Below are 20667 nucleotides of genomic sequence, written 5' to 3'. Positions count from 1 at the left end.
CTTTTATCCGTCCCAAATCTTCCAGCGTTCAGCCTCGCTGGATGTCCGCAAGTTCTAGTGCCGGGAGAAAATGAGGAAAAAAAACCTTTCCCAATCCACTTTACGTTGGATCCTCGTAAGAGAATCTGCAGCTGCCATGCAGGTCTCCTCTGGGGTGGAGGTAGCCGTTTTATACAAAGCTTTTGATGCAGCAGCTGCTGCTGGCATAGACGGGTGGGTGGAGGGGTAACCAGAGGGGGGGGGGAGGCTACCATTAAAAAAAAAGTTAATGAAATGAAATGAAACTTGTCATGTCTTCAGAACAGAACAAGGCAGCCCTCATTAGCAGCTGTAAATAATTCATGCCAAGGCTCCGTTTGGAGCGAAGCGGATTTACTGCCTCCCCACCCCTCCCCGCTGTTCTTCTCTCCGTAGAAGGAAAAAGTGGGTTGCGGGCAGAAAGACTTTTTAAAAATACACCCCCAGGAGATCCAGGGGGCGGTGTTTCTAGAGGGCGGTGCAGCCGGGGAGAGGGGGAGAGGAGGCTGGGAACGAAAGGTCCCTCTTGAGTTTTCTTCTCCGACCTTGGATGCTGCCAGAGTGATGTAACTCCTTCAAATCTGGGCCTCCCCGTGGCCCAAAAAGCACAGCCACATGGGGGGAAGGGTGTCGGCCGCCCTGCCCCTGATCTCCACATGGTCAGCTTTCCTTCCGCATGGCAGACCCTGCAGCCCTGATTCCCCCTGTTTGCTCTCTTCCGGCCTGCCCTGGTTTTAAAATGAAAGCCCTAGAAAATGTGATTGCACAGTAGGACACTTCTGAGCATGTTCAGAATGCTTTTTCTCCTGCGAAGCTGCAGAGCTCCCCGTCCATCTTCGGGAATGTGCAGGTGAGGTGAGAAGGGATTTCTGGCTGGCTTTTACCTACTTTCATTTTTTTAAAAAAAGATAAATTGAATGTGAGGATTATGGCTGTGGGTACTGACCGTAGAATGGTTAATGGTTCTGGTCAGCTGAATGTAACTGCCAGGGGTATCTATATGGCTTTTTATCAGTTCCTTGGGCAGGTTTTTTTTTTTAACATAAAGGGGTTTCCTTCACCCACCGCTGACCTCAATACTGACTTCATCGTGATTAGCTCCTGTGGTCTGCATTAAGAGGCATTCAATCTCTTTTCTCTTCTGGTACTTTTAAGCTGTTGGTGTAATTGAACTATAATATATGCGCGTACCGTCTGTGTGTTGTGCTGGTGCACCCTCCTGGTATATCTTTGTGTGTGTGTGGCTAACCTGTGTGTCACCAGTGGCATCTCAAACACAGTAGAAAACTTCGCTGTGTAAACAAATAACAGCAAATCCTTGCATGTAGAAACTTAGTGTGTCAGGGAGAAGTGTTCCAGCGTAGCCCTTCCCTAAGAGGCTGGTTATCTTGTGCTGGTGCATCCTCCAATTATATATATCTGTGTGTGTGCGCATGCATGCGCATCTGTGAGCTGCAGAGAGTGCTGCATCTAAGCTTCCAGTTCTCAGGGAGATGGTTAAACTGTGTGCGGCCTCATGTAGCTGAACACCTATGTGTAAAAAACCAAACACCTACCAGCAAATCCCTGCATGCAGAAGCTTAGCGTGTCAGGGAAAAGTATTCCAGCATAGCCTTCCCCTAAGAAGCTAGTTACCTTTACACAGCAGGAACTTTCTGTGCAGAGGAATATTCAGTTGTGAAACTCCCCATTTGCAAGTTGAAAGTGGTATTAATTAGATACAGGTTTATCCCTTCTGGAGGATCTAGACCAAACTGATTTTATTTTTTATTTTTTGCTTGAGACAGCATTCTCCTGTTGCTTTGGACCGCAACTCCCATCAGCTTCAGCCAGCAGGTTGCTTTAAATGCCCTTTAGCCCTTCTTTTGTCACTCTACAGCAGGGATAATCAGGGGTGATGGGAGTTGTAATCTAGCAACATCCGAAGAGCAATACTAGTATGCTTTGCACTTCCTAGTCTTGGCCTACATGTGACATCCAGCACAGCCTCCACTTACACATAATATCTAGCATAGCTCATCTCTCGCCTCACCCTGAGATTCATGAAAACAAATCTTCAAACCGTACTGGCCAGGGCTGATGGGATTCATAGTCCCCAAAAAAGCTGGGTGGCAGTGAAGGTTCATATCAGATTTGCAGCATAGGCCTCGCAGGTGTGTGTGACTTAGGGATGCACAAGATTCCTGAACACAGAGCTTTGGAGACCTAGGTGTCCTTGTGTTGACGCCATCTTCTCCTGATATCGGCACCATGTTTGTTCAGCTGTGTGCCCGCGGCTTCTTGTGGCATGGCCGGTGTTCGTTGGGACTGTGTGTGTGTGGGCGTTCTTCGCCTCTTGTGCGCTCAGCCTCTTTGCAGCTGTCGGTTGGGGAGCCACACAATGCCTCTCATTCTCAGGGCCATGCGTTTGTAGTGCACCTTGTGGCCCAGTGTGCTGTGCTGGTGCAGTGTGCGTCACTGGTTGTGTGCTGGTGTGGAGCAGGGAGACGTGGCCTCTTGTGCAGCAACGCAACTCTTCTTTGGAGTAAGTGTGCGCTGTGTTGTTGCCTGGTTGCAGTAATTTACAGGCGATGTGTATTTCATGTTCAGTGCCTTGGGGGCCGTGCTTTGCTTGAGGATCTGTGCCGTTTGCATGCTCCTTGTATGAGCCAAACATCTGTGGGCTTCCTGTTTGTGGCTTACATGTCTCCTGGTTTTGCATGTGGATTGTTTGTGTCTGTTTAGATGTCTACTTTCCTGAACCCACATACACACACGCTGTAGACAGTTCAACATCAGCAGTACCCTGGTATCTAAGATTGCATATCTTCCGTCTCTGCGTTATTCTGCGCCATTCACAGCTAAATGTCCTGTATAATGTATGCCGATTAAGTCTGTGTTTGCATGTTTGGGCATAATTTATTCTATTACTGCAGATCATGGGAAGGAGCAAAGTGCTATCCAAGGTGCTGAAGTGTTCTCAGCCCCCCCCCCCTGCAATCCTCCTCAGCCCCCAAATTTTCAGATGCAACAAAGAAACCTATTCTTAGGGGCTAGGAACTTGGTTTTTTAAAAAAGAAAAGAAACCTGTGATTTCAAAGATAAAGAGCTCTGTTCCCTGTGCCAGATTCTCCATCTGTGCAGCTTGATTGCGGAGCTCGCTGCATTTTGTAGACAATTCCCATTTCATGACATAGGTGATCCGACTTACTTGCTGTGTGACATACATTTCAATGTGGGCCAGTGTGGTGTAGCGGTTAGTGCGTTATCAGACCAGGACCTAGGAGACCAGGGTTCAAATCCCCCATTCAGCCTCATGAAGCTCACTAGGTGACCTTGGGCCAGTCACTGCCTCTCAGTTCAGCCTACCTCGCAGGATAGTTGTGAGGATAAAATGAGGGCCGAGTTTGCCACCTTGAGCTTCTTGGAGGAAATTAAACATAGCGAAAATGCAGACGTCTTGTCACGTAAATGCACGTGGTGGTGCTATTAAGGTGGGGCTTTGGGGTCAGAAGTCCAGGGCCCCGTGGGGCAGAATGAGCAGTGAGGGTTTTCATATCGCATGTTGAAGTTACTACATATCATCATCTAAAGGAGGTGGCGCCTCACTTTCGCATGCAGTGGATCCAAGGTTTGATTGCTAGCATCCCAGGTAAGGCTGGGAATGTTCCCCATCTGAAATCTGGGAGAGTTGCTGCCAGTCAGTGCTGAGCTTGATTGACCAGGTGGTCTGTCTCAAGCTTCACTAGTCATGTTCTGTAGTCATTAAAGCAAGCCAAAGCACGCTTCTGGAAGGGAAGCTCCTTAGCTCAGTGGCAGAGCATCTGCTCGGCATGCAAGGGGGCCCAAGTTCAATCTTGATGGCATATTCAGGAAGTTTTTAAAAAATGTTTAATGTTCCATTATGTTTTTATATATGTTGGAAGCTGCCCAGAGTGGCTGGGGCAGCCCAGTAAGATGGGTGGGGTACAAATAATAAAAGCATTTTTATTATTATCATCATCATCTTTGGGTATGGGTTAGAGAAGCTCTTGTGTGAAATTCTGGAGAGACTTTGGCACTCAGTGTAGGCTAGATGGACTCCAATGGTCTGACTCCACACAAGGCAGTTTCCTATGTACCATTAAGTCTAAAATTACCAAACTGCACTGCTGAATACAGCATCTCTCTCTCTCTCTCTCTCTCTCTCTCTCTCTCTCTCTCTCTCCCTTCTCTCTCACTTGTATGCAAATCGAGCAAGCTGCAGCTAAATGCACACACGTTGCCCTCTCCAGCACAGACTCTCGTTGCAAACATGCATCACTGTGCTCAACCCCACGCCATAGCCTTTCTCTCTCTCTCCCTCTCCTCACACTCGCAGATTCATGCACATGCACGCCATTAATGCTCTGAGACAAACACATGCAAAGATCATCCAACGCCACACACACACACACACACACACGTGTGTGAACATTTCCAGCTCTTCCACAAGCCTTCTCCCACACAGTTCCCTCTACCCAGCCACCCACATGCAGCTGCCAACCTGGCAGAGCCCACAGTACAGGAAGTTCCCCCCTCTTTCCTCCCACTCCTCGTGTAATGCCACAGGCCCCAAGGGGACCCAGACGTCCTGGCATCCTCTCTGCCCTCACCTGCTAGACACAGCCACTTTCCTTCCCAGAGGGTCCCAGGAGCCCAGGGCCCCGGAATTCCTTACATCTAGCCTGCAACACCCTAATTATTTCAACTGGCTTCAAATTCCCCCACCTGGTTCCACCCCTCCTCAAGGTGGGGAGAAAACCCAGGGGGTCTGCTCTCAGCGCAGTGGCGTAGCGTGGGGGGTGCAGGGGGGCCGGCCGCACCGGGTGCAACATCTGGGGGTTAGGGGGCGCAAATCCACGGGTTAGGGGGCGCAAATTACTTGCCTTGCCCCGGGTGCTGACAACCCACGCTACGCCACTGTCTCAGCGACCACCTATTCTTTCCTCATCAACTCACTAAGCTTCACTCTCCACTTGGAGCAAATCATTTTAAAAAGAATTGCCTCTTCCTTTTAATTTTTTTAAAAAATCTATATTTTCTCTTCTTTGACAGAAGCTTCTTTTCTGCAAAAAGCAGTCAAATGGGGAAAGGGTGATGGGGCCTGGATCCTGGATTCCCTGGAAAAGGAGTGGAGTGTAAGCAGTTCAGGATGCAACTGAACCAGCAGCCAGGAGTCTCTTGGTTTAGGTCAGGGTTCCTCAAACATCTGCGTTTGTTGATAATCTTATAAAATTGCCACTGACCCCAACCCAAATTTGCAGGAATGTAAATGACATAAAGTAAAGAAATAATCAGTATTTAGAAATCACCAGTCACCATTATTAGGAATCATAACAAGGAAGTAAATCAAGTGAATATTTTAGCAATAAGCAATAAAAAGAAGCCTTGCCACAGAATGCTGTTGTGCTGTGGAATCCTCTTATTCAGTGAAGAGATTCCTCACTGGTAAGGGAACTGCGCTCTGTACATGCCCAGGACCATTATTTCTGAGGTTCATAGTTCCTAATTATTCCTCTGCCCTGCTAAATGTCTTTCCCCCTGGCCCTTTCAACCTCTAGGTCTTTGCAAAATGTGAAAGTGCCATTCTGCCCAATTGCCTTGTGAGAAACTGGCCCACCCCCAACCTTATAGTGCTTAACCAGCAATGCAAGTCATAGCAGTGACTGGCATTTGGGAAAGCCAGAGCTAGCCCATTAGTCAAAAAGAAGGTTAGAAGTGATGCACCCCATCAACTTCATGGTTCATTTCCCAAGCTTTCCCCCTACCTTCTTCCCTCTGGTGGAGAGGAGATTTCTGTTCCATTTAAAACCATTCAGAAATCCAAGAATTAATGCAGCTGCAGTCTTCACAAAAGCAACAGATAGAAAGATAGCCACAAGGACAGGAGTTGGCTCCAGGTCTTACTTCATAACACCCCCCACCCATATGGCAACCCCACCTCCAGGTTTGAAAGCATGTAAAAACTATCCATCGTTATTACACCATTATTGCAGAGGGCAGGGCTGAATGGTACGTGAGTCTGACACAGTCAGCCGGTATGTTGCACCCATTTTGCTGGGTGGGGACAACAACAACAAGGACAGACTTGGAGTAATGTACAATAACCTTGCAGTGTAGTCTGGCATCCGCATCCTGACAGACTGGGGTTTAAAAGTTTTTTTTTCCCCCAGGGAGGGCATGCTGTGAAGTTGATTGTACCAGCAGTGTGATTAATTGTTGATTTGTAGCAGCAATGCAATTAATTAAGGGCTGGAGGGAGTGAAGGGATCCAGAGGGGAAAAACGTAGGGTTGTTGTTTTTCCTCAGCTGCTGGTGGAAAGGACCAAGGTGTAAACCAACTTTGTGTATCCTTCTGGGGCTCAGGCTTTGGCTACCCCCTTGATCAGTACGTATGCAAGAAACTATAGACCTGTTCTCTGACGCTAGTTATATATAAGTGGTATATATGTCCCTCTCACCCACCAGAAAAATTCCTGCAGATGCCCTCATTGCTTGCCTGGTGGATGAATGGAGGGTCTCCCCAGGAAATTTGTGAGAAAGTGGGGGCTTAGGGTGAGAGAGCAATGTCTGTGTGAGTGGTGTGTGTGTGTGGTGTGTGTGTGTACACGTGCGAGCATGCGCCTCTGAGTTAAGCGTGCCCGTTTCCCAGGATGCCTTGCTGGCTGAGCATTGGGGGTCATGAAAATTTGAAGAGCCTGAGATTAAAATGTGCCAGGGAAACCTGATTGCAGTCAAGCGTGGAGGAAGAGAACTGGCAGTCAGCGGTTGGGGGGGGGGGAGAGGACCTGAGCCAGCAAAAGGGCAAGCGTTGTTTGACGGATGGAGAGAGGAGAGAGCCTGTCATCTTTTTAGATTGAGAAGCTTCAGTTTAGGGAGCCAGGCCTTAGAAGAGGAGGGCTTCAACCTAGGACAGGTGAGTGGCTTTGCCATCCCTAGCCCCCGGGACTTCGCCCACCCTCTTTCCCTCAACTGCTCATCTTTCCCCTACCCCCCACACTGAGTTGAATATTTCAGGCTTTTTGGAGCAGCTGGGACACATAAGGAGGAATGGAATAAAAATAAACAATTGCTGCAGTGGAACAGCCTTGATCCTTTCTCCCATTTGCAACTAGTCACAGGGCATATTATTATTATTATTATTATTATTATTATTATTATTATTATTACTATTACTATTACTATTACTATTACTATTATTATTATTATTAGTTTACCGCCCTTCATCTGAAGATCAGAGGGTGGTTCACAACATAAAATGCAAAATACATAATGAAACAAAAGCAAAACAAACCAATACCCCCCTCCCACAGGCACATTTGGAAGGCCATAGAATGTTAATCAGCCAAACATCTATCTGGTTGGAGAAAAACGTTTTTGCTTGGTGCCTAAAGATATGTAATGAAGGCACCAGGAGAGCCTTCTTGGGGAGAGCATTCCACAAACGGGGAGCCACTGCATAAAAGGCCAGTTCCTTTGCTTCCACCCTTGTGATTCCTCTTGTGGGGGAGGCACCCAAAGAAGGACCTCAGGTGATCATCACAAGGAGAGGTGGTCTTTGCGGTACTGCAGTCCTGGCCCCATTTGTTTTGAGGGGGATCAGCATTCAGGGCACCCTAAAAAGCAAACCAACAGCAACCATGTTAAAAAATTTAGATATCTGTCCAGATGCAATACCCAGATACACAAACAGCCTCTTTTACATGTTCGGGGTCTCAGAGTTCTGTGGGTGTGGTTTTTACATTCAAATAAGTTTCTAGATCTCACGATGAGTAAATCAATCAATCTTAGTCACGTCTTTGCCTTGTGCATACTGCAGCTTCATAAGGCCTTGCTAAGGGTTTCACAGGGAATTCTTGCTATCGGTGGCTGTCAGTCATGGTGGCAATGTATAGTGTCCCTAGGATCAGATGCTGGGTGCCTTTTGGTGACTGTGAGGGGATCACGAGGGCTTCTCTGCTCTCCTTAAATCTTCAGCTGGTCCTCAGCGCAGACACTACCACACCCATCCTGATCTCCACAAATTTCAGAAACGAAATCGTCGTGAAGACTCTAGTTGCACCTTTCTTGAATCTCAGGCATGCCCCTGATCAGCTGTGCAATGAAACTTTTGCCCTGGGATTTTCTCCCTCCACACACAAACATGCCCCTGGCAATCAAATTGGAGGACAGCCCATCTACAACCCCTGGCCTAGAGCTGGCGATGAAATCTATATATAAAAATTGGATGCTATTATTAAAAGCCTTAGCTATTTCCTCTCTGTAAATGTAGATCATAATAACAATAAACCCCATGCTCACCCCCAAAATTGGTTTCTCCACCCCTGCCAATCTTAAATATATTTCTTGATTTTTTTAATGCAAGGGGTTGTGCTATGCAGCCTCAAGTGGAGTTGTTCTGATGCGTAAAGCGCAAGGAAACACATTACTTCAAATATCCCCTATGAATAAACACCCACCCCACATTCCCACCACTAGGAATGGGGTGTGGGGTTGATTGGGGTGGGTGCTAGTCCCACCCCAGAACATCCTGAACTATGGCGAAACCCGCGTTGCCACAGTAACCTTCTCCCCCTGAGGCAGATGCTGTTTCCATGGCATTGCCGTGGTTACCGTAGTCAGCAGCGGACAGTGGAGGTGGAGGAATCATTCTTTGGGTGGTGGGGAGAGAGGAAAAGAGAATGAAAGAGGATGGGGGTGGGAGAGAGAGGTTGGGTGCTTCTTGGTTTGGGGGGTCAAAAATACCCTTTTCAGAGCCAGGAGGTAAGCCAGTCTCCTCCTAGAAGCACACTGCCCCCTAATGTCACAATTTGAAATGGTGGTTTGTGGATTTTGGATCTCTTTTCACCAGATATCTGGTGACCTCGGTTTCACCCCAGCTCATCCAGCTAGCTGTCCTTAAATGCACAATTGTAGCCCATACATTTTCTGCTGTTATCTATGCATTAAAATATATGGACATGAGACAGGGAGGGTGAAAAGTGTGTTTGTGTGTGTGGTGTTGGTGGAACTCAATTTTTCAGTCTGTAATTCAAAGTGGATTTGGACATCCATACAGAAAATGTTCGCGTGCTGCCTGGCTTATTTGGGGTTTTCGTATGTTAGCAGGGTGGAAGGAGTTTAAAGGGATTTTTAAAAATTCACAGCAAGCTATTCTAGCTGAGAACAGTCATGCAAGTTCTTTATGTCTGCCAGCAAAACCCATTCTCCTTCCCTAAGCCGCACTGAAATGACCCAGGAGTTTTGCCAAACCACAGTGGTGTGGAAGAAAGAGCGCAAATTTAGGGGCAGGGGAAGAAGGTTCATCTTTCAGCTTAAAACCTTCGGAGATAACAGCCATCTTTGGGGTGTGGTTTCAAAGTCTCACCAAGGGCTTCTCCTGTCTGCAAGCCAAGCAAAAGGCAGTTTCAGGGTTTGGGGAGCTTCGGCCTCCACCCCCAATTTGCTGCCTACGGCCTCTCCTACCTGTGTGAAACAGCCCCACAACCACAATTAGGGACCATATTGCTTTGGGGACAGTTGTCCATATCATTCTTTTCTGTCTGTTTCTCTTCCTAGGCCAACTCCCCACCGGTAATTGTCAACACAGATACCTTAGAAGCACCAGCTTATGTGAGTTACTGGATGAATTCTTCCTTTTCTTTCCCCCTCCCCACAACCTTTCACACTTTTAAGATATTCCAAAACACCCCCCTCCCTATTTTGTTCGCTTCTTCTTCTTTTTTTGCAATGCCGTATTAACACAATTCCTCTCTGTCCCCTCTCTTTCAGGTAAATGGAACGGAAGGAGAAATGGAATACGAAGAAATAACTCTAGAGCGGGTAATTCTTATAGACATCGTTGATTCTGGGTGGGTGGGGATTTTTTTACTTAGGCCAGGGAACCTAGACGGTCACTTTTTCCAGGAAGGATTTGATCACTTAACAACAAATCCACAGTTACAGTTGATTGGGAGGTCTTGTGCAACAAACCTGCTCCCCCCCCCCCCATGAAAGATCAGACTTTTTTTGCAATTAATGAAAGTGATGGGGAAAAGAACCGGAAAGTGTGGGTGATGCTTGCTTTTATGCAGCGTCATCTAACCTCCCCTCAAAGAAATTGGAATGAATGCTCGTTAAATAACCAGCATCATCTAAGGTGCATTCAAATGTGGGGGATATTGTGTTAGTTTTCCTGATTACAATGCTAGTGCTTCTGTCCCGTTTTCTAATGTTCCATTTTATGCTGCAGTACCTGTTGTGTTATGGACTGTGGCTTTTTGACCAATGTACCGACATGCTGCATTAAATTTCATTCACACCAAGGAATGTCATTAGGCAACATCGCTGCTCCCCCACTCTTTCCGCACATGTCTGCTTCTCTCCTCTCCATGATTACCCCATGAAAACAGCAGGAAAGAACCATATGCCAGTGTACCTACCATATGCCACCCCAAATTTCACTACTTTACTCCCGCCACTTTCTGGGTTAAGTGGGCTGCAAACTGCGTTTTTTTCCCTGGAATCAGATAACATGGAAATGAGCATTAAATGTGGAATTATATTCTGTCGGTTTTCTAGAAATGACTCTTACGTTATGTGGAACCTCAAATATAATGCAGGAATTAACACATAGAGAAACATCAGGGAAATTGAATAACCTATGTGATTGCAGCCTTAATCAGGATGAATGAACAATAAACAGGTTATTTGGAAGTTCTTCCAGAGTGGGAAGAGTATGCATTTTTTAAAAAGGGGAGTCCCAAGCCTTTGTTCCTGCTCTAATTAAATTCTGGCCTCTTCCTTTGGGTGGGGCATGACTTTTTCCTCCAGGGTAACTCCGGCTTGGGATTCAGCATCGCCGGTGGTACTGACAACCCTCATGTTGGGGATGACCCCAGCATCTTCATCACTAAGATCATCCCTGGTGGGGCAGCAGCACAAGATGGCAGGCTAAGGTACCAATGGCTTTGGGGGAAGCTTTTTTTGCAGGGAGGATGCTGACTGGGCTTGAGACAGTGAGTCTTTTTCTAAGGCACTTCCAGATGGCCGTTAGTCCCACGAGGGATTCATTTCAGCAGTTTCAGGCTGCACAGTGAAAGTGGGCTAGTCCTCTTGTGCAACAGACTTGCTTTCCCCCAAAGAGCGGACTTATTGCGATAAGGAAAGTGAAGGAGGGATGCGTTGGAAATTGTGGGATAACGCTTGCTCTGATGCAAATGAAAATGAATGCTCATTAAATAGCCCACATTGTCTATAAACTCCCTGCAAAAGCAAATCAGGATGCATGCTCCATAAGCTGGTCATATGGGAGTTTGGGAAAGGGCTCAGAGGTCATAGAACATCTGCAAAAGGTCCCCGTTTCAATCCCCTGGTATTATAAATAAGTAATTAAATTTGTATACCACCCTTTATCTGTAGATCTCAGGGTGGTTCACAGCATAAATGGCATCTCCAAGGGGAGCTGGGAGAGAACCCAGCCTGAAATCCTGGCGAGCCACTCTGTCAGTGCGAACAATACTGAATTAGATGGACCAGTTGTCTGGTTCAATATAAGGCGGCTTTCTACATTCCTATGTTTTGAAGAAAGGGACACAGCTCAGGGATCGAGCGCCTGCTTTGCATGCAGAAGGTCCCAGGTTCAGTCACCAATGGCATCTCCTGGTACGGCTGGGAGAGACCTCTGCCTGAAATTTTGGAGAGCCACTGTTGCCTGTCTGCGTGGGGAATATTGATTTGACTCAGTACAAGGTAGCATCCTATGTTCCTTCATTGGCCCAGTCAATACAAAGGTGTCTTCAGCCCCTTACGTGCCTGCAGGGGTTTCTGTTGGAACAGTTTCTTTGCCGTGTAGAAGATTCTGAGGTTCAATCCTTGCCATCTCACTTTTCAAAAAAGAAAAGGGGATGAGGCTCAACGAGCCAGTTTCAAGAGAGGGGGTGGGTGAATCGTTTGTCTGGTTATCAATGAGATCTCATAAGACTTTTATCCAGAACCTTTTACCCTGGGGCCATGCCCCCACATGTTTCAGTAGCTCCCAGTATCCTGGTGCTAAATGTGTCTTTCTGATCTGGCTGTGACACAGGGTGAACGACAGCATCCTCTTCGTCAATGATGTGGATGTGCGGGAGGTAACGCACAGCACGGCTGTTGAGGCCCTGAAGGAGGCCGGCTCCATTGTGCGTCTGTATGTCATGCGCAGGAAGCCCCTAGCCGAGAAGGTCATGGAGATCAAGCTGATCAAAGGCCCCAAAGGTGAGGGACCCTAGCTCTGTCCCCCCCCCCGACAACTCCTTAAAGAGCGCCCAACCCTTCAGGTGCATGAGAAGGGACTGCGGAAAGCTGTTTTGTAGAGGCTTTCCCCCTTAGAAGCATCCTCCTTATTTCAGGGGAAGAACCAGAATCCTGAATCAAGGATGGGCAACCTATCATCATCATCATCATCATCATCATCATCATTATTTTCTTTATTAATTAAAATTTCTATACCGCCTTTCATCTGAGGATCACAGGGCAATTTACAATATAAAAACACAAAAAATGCATAACTTAGTAACAAACAAAAACAATAAGCCACTCGCTGCAGTTTTAAAGGCCATAGATTGTTTAATTAGCCAAAGGTCTGGGAGAAGAGGAACATTTTTGCCTGGTTACTAAAGATATGTAACGAAAGTGCCAGGCAAGCCTGCCTGGGGAGACCATCCCACAAACGGGGAGCCACTACAGAAAAGGCCCCTTCTTGTGTTGCCGCCCTCCAGACCTTTCGTGGAGGAAACACACTAAGAACGGCCTCAGAAGGTGATTACAGGGTCCAGGTTAGTTCATTTATTTATTTATCAAATATCTATACCACCTTTGTGGACTAAGCAGCACTTTATCTTTTTTATATATAAATATTTATTGAATTTTCACAAATTATAAAAACAGACATATTACACAATACCAACATACACACACAAAAACAAACAAACATGTATAATTTCAAATCCTTTTTTTTTCTTAAACCTTGCTTCACCGACTTCCCCATACCTCCCCTTTCTGCATTCCAGTTTCCAAATTTGTTTCAGCAAATCCTCCCCCTTAATTTTATCCAATTGTTTCCTTTTCTTTTCTTTTACTTAATCTTTTTCAGCTGTAATCCCTTACTTTCTATAACCACAACATTTTAACACTCATTAATTTTGCAATATTTCTTAAGATAAATTTTAAATTTCTTCCAATCTTCTTCCACCGTCTCTTTCCCCTGGTCTCAGATTCTGCCGGTCATTTCAGCCAGTCCCATGTAGTCTATCACCTTCATCTGCCATTCTTCCAGAGTGGGTAGATCTTGTGTCTTCCAATACTTTGCGATGAGTATTCTTGCTGCTGTTGTTGCATACTAAGCAGCACTTTATCCTGGTTGAAAGCAGTAGTAGGTGGGGCCACACACACACACACACACACACACACACACACACACAGCTATTTCCTGTGGAAACAGAGACCAATATTCAGTTGTATCGAATTCAAGTCCTACTTATAGTAGACCCATTGAGATTAATGAAACTAGTGTAGTCATGCTCATTGATTTCAGTGGGTCTCCTCTGAGTAGGGCTAGCATTCGATACAACCCTAAATAACTTAATTCCAGTTTCACTTCCCATTTTCTCCGTGGACTTTTAAAAGTTTGTTTAAAAACAAGCACTCCTTATTTTTCCTGACTGTTCGAAAGGCAAAAAAGAGCTTAGTAAACCACAGGAGCATAATGCAAATAAAATCCATGCTCAGCCGAACTGCAAGCTCTGCTTTTCAAGTATTCAAAGCCTCCGACTTCAAAATGGAATTGCATCCAAAATTGGATGTATGCAGTTGCAAAATGCATGGACATTGTTTGCATATCTGCAAGGAACTCAAGCCTGGGGGGGGGGGGATAAATTCTCCCTCTTCATCCCCCTCTTGGGGATGAATTGCCGCACGTGAATGGACATATACTGATCTAGCTTCCCCCATTCCATGCAGCCTGATCCCCTTCAGATATTTTGTACTACAACTCCCATTCAGCTGGAGGAGACTTCTCTAGGAAAACTGGAAACAACCTACTATGGAGAATTCCACCTTGTCTCAATGACTCTGTCCCCTTGCACTATGGAGAATTACCATCTTTCTAAAAAGGCTCCTCCCATGGGGGAGTAAACCTCACCCTCTTCAAAAGTCTCCGCCTCTCCACTTTCTTCCTTACCTGTTGATTTCCTTCTTCTTTTCTTCTTTCTCTTCCCACCTTCCTTCCTTCCCCACAGGTCTCGGCTTCAGCATTGCAGGTGGCGTTGGCAACCAGCACATCCCCGGCGACAATAGCATCTACGTCACCAAAATCATAGAGGGGGGTGCAGCCCACAAGGATGGGCGCCTGCAGATTGGGGACAAGATCCTGGCGGTAAGGATAGGTGGAGAAGGCCTGATGCCAGAGAGCAGTTGGGCCTCTTGGTCTGGTCCAGACCCAGACTTCAGGAAAGGGGAGAAGGGGAGGGAAATCTGGGAGACCAGGGTTCAAATCCCCTCTCAGCCATAAAGCTTTCTGGGTGACCTTGGGCCAGTCACAGTCTCCTCTCAGCCTAATCTACCGCACAGGGTTGTCGTACGGATAAAATGGAAAGAGGGGAGAACCATGTTGAGCTACTTGGAGGAAGGTGGGATTTAAATGGAATAAATGGCAAAAATAATTTAAATGGACTGAGTGGTTCCCTGGGTTTTTTTCTGAGGGTAAACAGAAAAGTAGGGGAGGGAGCGGGGTCTCCAACCCCCAAAAGTGAAAAACACAACAGAGATGGTCATTGGTTTTAAGTATTTAAGTGGGGTGCAGCCTTGGGGCTTGTCAAAATGGGCCTGAAATATTAGACTGTTGAAAAAGGTACACAATGCAAAACGAACTACCTCTCTGCACAAATCTGGGTAATTTGATTTGTTAGCGCTGGAAACCCACAGAATTCATTGAAGACCAAAACCTTGGTAAGCTGGATGGCCGTTTTGTGGCTCATTCCCAGCTGTCCTGTGTCTTGAGTTTCTTTGGCCCTGTGAATGTTTGACTGCCCCAGTTCTGCATCTCACAGAAATACTTAATTATCTTCTTGTGGTGTCTATTTTTTTTTATTTTTAGCAACCTAAGGAAAGAGGGCTGCTCTGCCTTATCCCATTGGAGTCATGAAGGTGTTATTTTTCCTTGGCCTAAATCTCTGCACGATACCCCACACTAGCAACTGGAGACTGGGTGTTGGGTGGGTAGGTTGATTTTTGGGAGAGGAGAGGTGCAGTGAATAAAGCAGCCTTTGCTAATCTGGTCCCTTCCAGATGTTCTGGACTACAGCTCCCAGTCTGGGGCTGATGGGAGTTGTAGGGCACCAGTTTGGCAAAGGCTGGAGCAGACGCAAGGCATGCGATCAGCCAGACTTTGTGCAGGTTTGGAAGCAGAGAAGTTCCCCAGATCACTGAGCACCACTCCAGCCTGCAAATAGGACTCAGGACTGAAAGCCCACCCTTCTCCTTGAAATGCTACTTTTCTATAAGCAGGGATTATTGTTATATATGCTTTCCCATGTTATATATGCTTTCCCACACCTTGCCAGGTAAACAATGTGAGCCTTGAAGATGTTATGCACGAAGATGCCGTTGCAGCCCTGAAGAACACATATGATGTCGTGTACTTGAAGGTGGCCAAACCCACAAATGTTTACCTGAATGATTCTTACGCCCCGCCTGACATCACTTCCTGTGAGTGGTTTCCTGTTCTCCCTACTGTGTCTGTGTTCGGCTGTCTTGTGGAGAACCGGTTAAAAGGGAGTGTCAATTCATACGCTGTCTGGGACACAACTGGATTTGATGGTGGAAGATTATCCTAAACCGAAGATGCTTGAAAAAGTGTAGATTTTTGTGTTCCACACATTTCGCATTTTTATTGCCACATTTGCAGTAATAAATACTGCTGGATTTTGGGTGATTTAGAAAGTTAGCAAAGTGTTTAACGTACCATGTGGGACAACGACGATCTGTTGTTGTCCAGCTTGATTTAAGAGCATTTCTCAATGTTGCGTTCATAACTTTGGTTTCACTGCCTTCCACTGTGCTGTTAAAGCTTTTATCTTTTCCTTTTTTCATGCATTCTGACAGCCTATTCCCAGCATCTTGACAATGAAATTGGTCACCAGAGCTACCTGGGCACAGACTATCCACAAGCCATGACCCCCACCTCCCCTCGGAGGTACTCCCCCATCCCTAAGGAGCTGATGGGTGAGGAGGATATACCCAGGTAAGCTGTGCCCTTTCTGGCTCCTCCCTCTGGGCGTGGCTGTTCTGTTTCCCCTTAGCACCACCAAGCAGCAGTTGCTGTCCATGGTCCTGAAGAGTTTCTCTCTGTTGCCCAGTTCAAAGCTGCACCCATCTCCCCCCATCACCTCGCGTGCATCTCATCCATCCCATATCCGGCTACTCAGGGCTGCCAGAGTTGCGAATATTTTGGCACAGGGTAGTAATGCAGCCAGCCCCAAACTTCCTCTTTCCTGTGGGGGTTGTGTAGGTCACAGTCCTGTCGGGCATTTGGAGTTGGTGGCTCGTTGCTGCCTGCCGCTGCATCCGCAGTCAACAAGCTGCTTCCAGCTTCCTCCTCTTTCTCTCCTTCCTTCTGCAGGGAACCGCGCCGCATTGTCATTCACCGTGGCTCAACAGGGCTGGGCTTCAACATTGTTGGGGGTGAAGATGGCGAGGGAATCTTCATCTCTTTCATCCTGGCTGGGGGGCCGGCCGACCTCAGTGGGGAGCTCCGGAAAGGGGACCAGATCCTCTCGGTAAGAACCGTTCCTTATCCCTGCATTGGCAGGTGCCTGGTTGGAAGAGGCAATTGGCTGGTACCCTACAATTAAACCTAAATGATGCTCACCTCCCTTGATAAGAATTAAGATTAGCCCTGCTGGATCAGATCAAAGACCCATCTAGTCCACTTTTCCATAATGGACAACCAGGTGTTCCAAATGGAAGTCCATAACCAGGCCATGAGTGCAGTACCCATCTTCTGCTCACAACCCCAAGCAAACGGTTATTCAGAGACCAGCTCCCTCTTATCCTGGATGCAGCTCATTGCCACCCTGGTTAGTAGCTGTTGATAGAATCAGAGATCTGTAGAGTTGGAAGGGACCATGAGGGTCGTTTAGCCCAGCCTCCTGTAATGCAGGAATCTTTTGCCCTTCATGGGGCTCTAACCCACGACCCCGAGGTTAAGAGTCTCATCCACTGCCAACTGAACTATCCCAGGGTTTTCTTCCTCCATGAATTTGCCTTTTAAAGCAATCTCTACATCTTGTGGTAGCAAAAGCCAGAGTTTTGACTCTGTGCCGTATGGAGACATCTTTCCTTTTGTCTGTCTTGAATCTTCCAACATTCAACTTGGTTTTAGGATCCTGCTGGGTTCCTGTATTACAAAAGGGGAAAATTTCTCTCTGTCCACTTTGGTCCCCTCTGGACATCCTTTTTATTCAGAATTCATGATTATTTGTGCTCATGATAGTATTGGGGTGATTTTTATACTCGATCCCACTTTCAGAATGGTACGTTTCTGCAAATGTTTTGGTGTGGACATGCTGCTTTCTTTCTAATTCGTTCATGTTCCATAACCTCCTCCTGAAATTCTGTAAATTTTTATACCACAAATGTTCTGGTTTATTTTTTTGTCCCGTGTTTGGTCTTGTTCACACCATACATTGAAAGCACCATGATACCACAGTGATAGCGTTCCCCCAAAGAATTGTGGGAGCTGTAGTTTGTTAAGGGTGCTGAGAGTTGTTAGGAGGCCCCTATACCCCTTGCAGAACTACAATTCCCAGAGTTGTGGTTGTTAAAGCACTCTAGAGTTAAAGCACTCCAGATGGCAGTAATAAAGTGGAATGATGTGTTGGTGGCCTGCTATAAATCCACTGCTAATGCTCTATTATCACAGCCATGACTTGTTGCAGGACCCCCCCTGCAAAAAGCCACCACCAGCCTGAAGGGACTTCTTTCCCACACTCTGAATAATGTTATACACCTCTATTATGTTGCCTCCTTTACTTTCCTCTTTTTCTAAGGCAAATAGCCTCAGATGTTGTCATCTCACTGGAGAGTTGGCCCAGCCTCTTGATCTTTTTGGTTGCCTTTTCCTTCCCAGGTCAACGGTGTGGACCTCAGGAACGCCACACACGAACAAGCAGCCATTGCTCTGAAAAACGCCGGCCAGACGGTCACCATCATTGCTCAGTACAAACCGGATGGTGAGTTCTGTTCTGCAGAAGCCCCTCCTGAGAGGGAAGAGATTTGTGTGTGTGTGTGAACTGCCTGGGAAATGGTCCTGTCGCTGCCAAGTGGGGTGGGGCAGTGGTGCCTGCTACCCAAGGAGCAATGGAAGGGGTGATGAAGATGTCCTAGGGGAGAATCCTCAGCATTTTCACCTTCAGGGATGAATGAATGGAGCGATTGCAAGGAAAGGTGGTCAAGGAACCACAGGAGAGACGATTGGTGCCTGTTGATGGGGAAATGGAAAGACAGAAGGGTGGGAAGTTGGGTTGGTTGGTTGGTTGCAGGCACATGTAGGGCAAGGCCATGTGTGACAAAGGGAGGGGGCAGTCTGTAGGTACCGTATTTTTTGCTCTATAGGACGCACTTTTCCCCCTCCAAAAATGAAGGGGAAATGTGTGCGCGTCCTATGGAGCAAATGCAGGGGGGGGGGCAGGCAGGAAAAGCCCCCAAAAGCCGCACGCAAGCTCTGCACAGCTCTTGCAGGCTTTTTCGCGGCCAGTCAGTCCCTTCTCCCAGCCTCTGCCTGCCAGAGAGGTTGCGCGGGGCTAAAGAAGCCATAGCCCCGTTCAGCCTCCCCCGGCTGGAGAGGTTGCGTGCGGCTATGGCAGAAGCCAAGACAGGAGCGGGATGCATCCCGCTCGCTGTCTTGGCTTCTTTGCTCTTTGGGGCTGGGGGCCAGCGCTCCCCCCCCCAGCCCCACAAGCTCGGGGAGCAGCGGAAGGCTGCGCACCTTTCCACTGCTCCCCGACCTGCTCTTTGAGGCTGGGGGGGGGGAGGGCTTCCCCCCGCCAGCCCCAAAGAGCAGGGCGAAAGGAACCTTCACTGAAGGTTGCCTTCACTGAAGCCTGGATAGCGAGAGGGGTTGGTGCGCACCGACCCCTATCGCTCTACAGGCTTCCAAGGTAGCCGCCTGAAGGTGACTGAACGCACCTTGAACGGCGCCTTGTTTTAGAGGGGGAGAACAAGGAAAAAACTTTCTCCCCCTCCCTGCGCAGCGCCTCCTGCCGCTTTGCTGAAGGGGCGCTGGGCAGAGGGGGGGAATTTTTTCCCCCTTGTTCTCCCCCTCTAAAACAAGGTGCGTCCTATGGCTGGGTGCGTCCTATAGAGCGAAAAATATGGTAGATGGGTAGGATTCAGTGGGATTGAGATGACTAAAGAGGTGCTGGAAGTTGCATGGCCCAGGTGAGCCCAATATGGTTGAGGTGAGAGGGAAACTGTGCAATTGGGTCTGTTCAGAGGTTTGTGGGGGGGCTGGGGCCACATTCACACTGTGCATTTAAAGCGGTATCATGCCACTTTTAAGTTGTCATGGCTTCCTTCACCCGCCAAAGAACCCTGGGAGCTGTAGTTTGTTATGGGTGTTAAAAGGTGCTGGGAGACCTCTTTTCCCCTCACAAGGCTGCCTTGGGAAGAGGGATAGATGGTAAAACCCCTCTGGCAACTGTAGCTCTTTGAGGGGAATGGGTGGGGTGTCTCCTAACCATTTTTAGCACCCATAACAAATCACAGCTGCCAGAATTCTTTGGGAGGAGCAATGATTGCTTAAAGAGGTATCATAGTGCTTTAAATTGCTGGTTTGATCTGTGGAGACTGGTGGAAGGTTTGGAAGACTGGGTTGTGGAGTTGGGTGGGCATGTGGGCAGTTGTGTAGCTGAATGAACTAGATGATTCTGTGAGGGAAGTTGAGTCATACTGACCCTGACCCTGTCTGTAACCACCCACTGCAGAGTACAGCCGCTTTGAGGCCAAGATCCACGACCTCCGGGAGCAGCTGATGAACAGCAGTTTGGGCTCAGGGACAGCATCGCTGCGGAGCAACCCCAAGAGGGGTTTCTACATCCGGTGAGATCACAGCTGCCTTCTCCGCAATAGCTTGGCCATCCCCTGCCCCCTGCTCCTGAATTACTAGTAGATTTTAGCATCTGAGCACCACCGGAATCCATAATACTGCAGGTCCCTCTGAGTTTAATCTATGGGGGCTGGGTTCAAAAGCCATTTTCTTCCTTGGGCTCACTTTCTCCCACCTGTAAAATGGGAGCATGTCAGGGTTGTTTTACGGCTGGATAAGAATTATAAAGGGCTCTGTTCAGCTAGAGTTCCATATAAGGTAAAGGTAAAGGTACCCCTGCCCGTATGGGCCAGTCTCTAGCGTTGTGCGCTCATCTCACTCTAAAGGCCGGGAGCCAGTGCTGTCCGCAGACACTTCCGGGTCATGTGGCCAGTGTGGCAAAGCTGCTCTGGCGAGCCAGAGCCGCACACGGAAACGCCGTTTAGCTTCCCGTTAGTAAGCAGTCCCTATTTATCTACTTGCACCCGGGGGTGCTTTTGAACTGCTAGGCTGGCAGGCGCTGGGACCGAACAATGGGAGCGCACCCC

At 47.6% G+C, this 20667-nt stretch overlaps 1 protein-coding gene across 19 annotated transcripts in view; it reads left to right on the top strand.

Moving 5' to 3' along the window:
* The window catches only part of DLG4 (discs large MAGUK scaffold protein 4), a 129098-nt gene that overhangs the window by 96085 nt on the left and 12346 nt on the right, over positions 1 to 20667 (top strand). For 11 of the 19 annotated variants that reach the window (XM_083472558.1, XM_083472557.1, XM_083472560.1 and 8 more), the window contains 10 exons: positions 9577 to 9630; positions 9790 to 9842; positions 10809 to 10955; positions 12083 to 12252; positions 14274 to 14410; positions 15597 to 15741; positions 16138 to 16276; positions 16655 to 16811; positions 18164 to 18266; positions 20019 to 20133. In XM_083472558.1, coding sequence (XP_083328684.1) covers positions 9577 to 9630; positions 9790 to 9842; positions 10809 to 10955; positions 12083 to 12252; positions 14274 to 14410; positions 15597 to 15741; positions 16138 to 16276; positions 16655 to 16811; positions 18164 to 18266; positions 20019 to 20133 — 1220 coding nt within the window. Of the gene's footprint in view, positions 1 to 8671; positions 8782 to 9576; positions 9631 to 9789; positions 9843 to 10808; positions 10956 to 12082; positions 12253 to 14273; positions 14411 to 15596; positions 15742 to 16137; positions 16277 to 16654; positions 16812 to 18163; positions 18267 to 20018; positions 20134 to 20667 lie in introns of those variants that run through there. The other 8 variants (XM_083472553.1, XM_083472548.1, XM_083472544.1 and 5 more) reach the window with 3 other exon arrangements.

The sequence above is a fragment of the Podarcis liolepis genome (assembly GCF_965112155.1).
Source record: "Podarcis liolepis genome assembly, chromosome: 13".
NCBI lineage: Eukaryota > Metazoa > Chordata > Lepidosauria > Squamata > Lacertidae > Podarcis > Podarcis liolepis.
The sequence above is the reverse complement of the archived record's forward strand: the minus strand, read 5'-3'. Positions and strand labels throughout refer to the sequence as shown.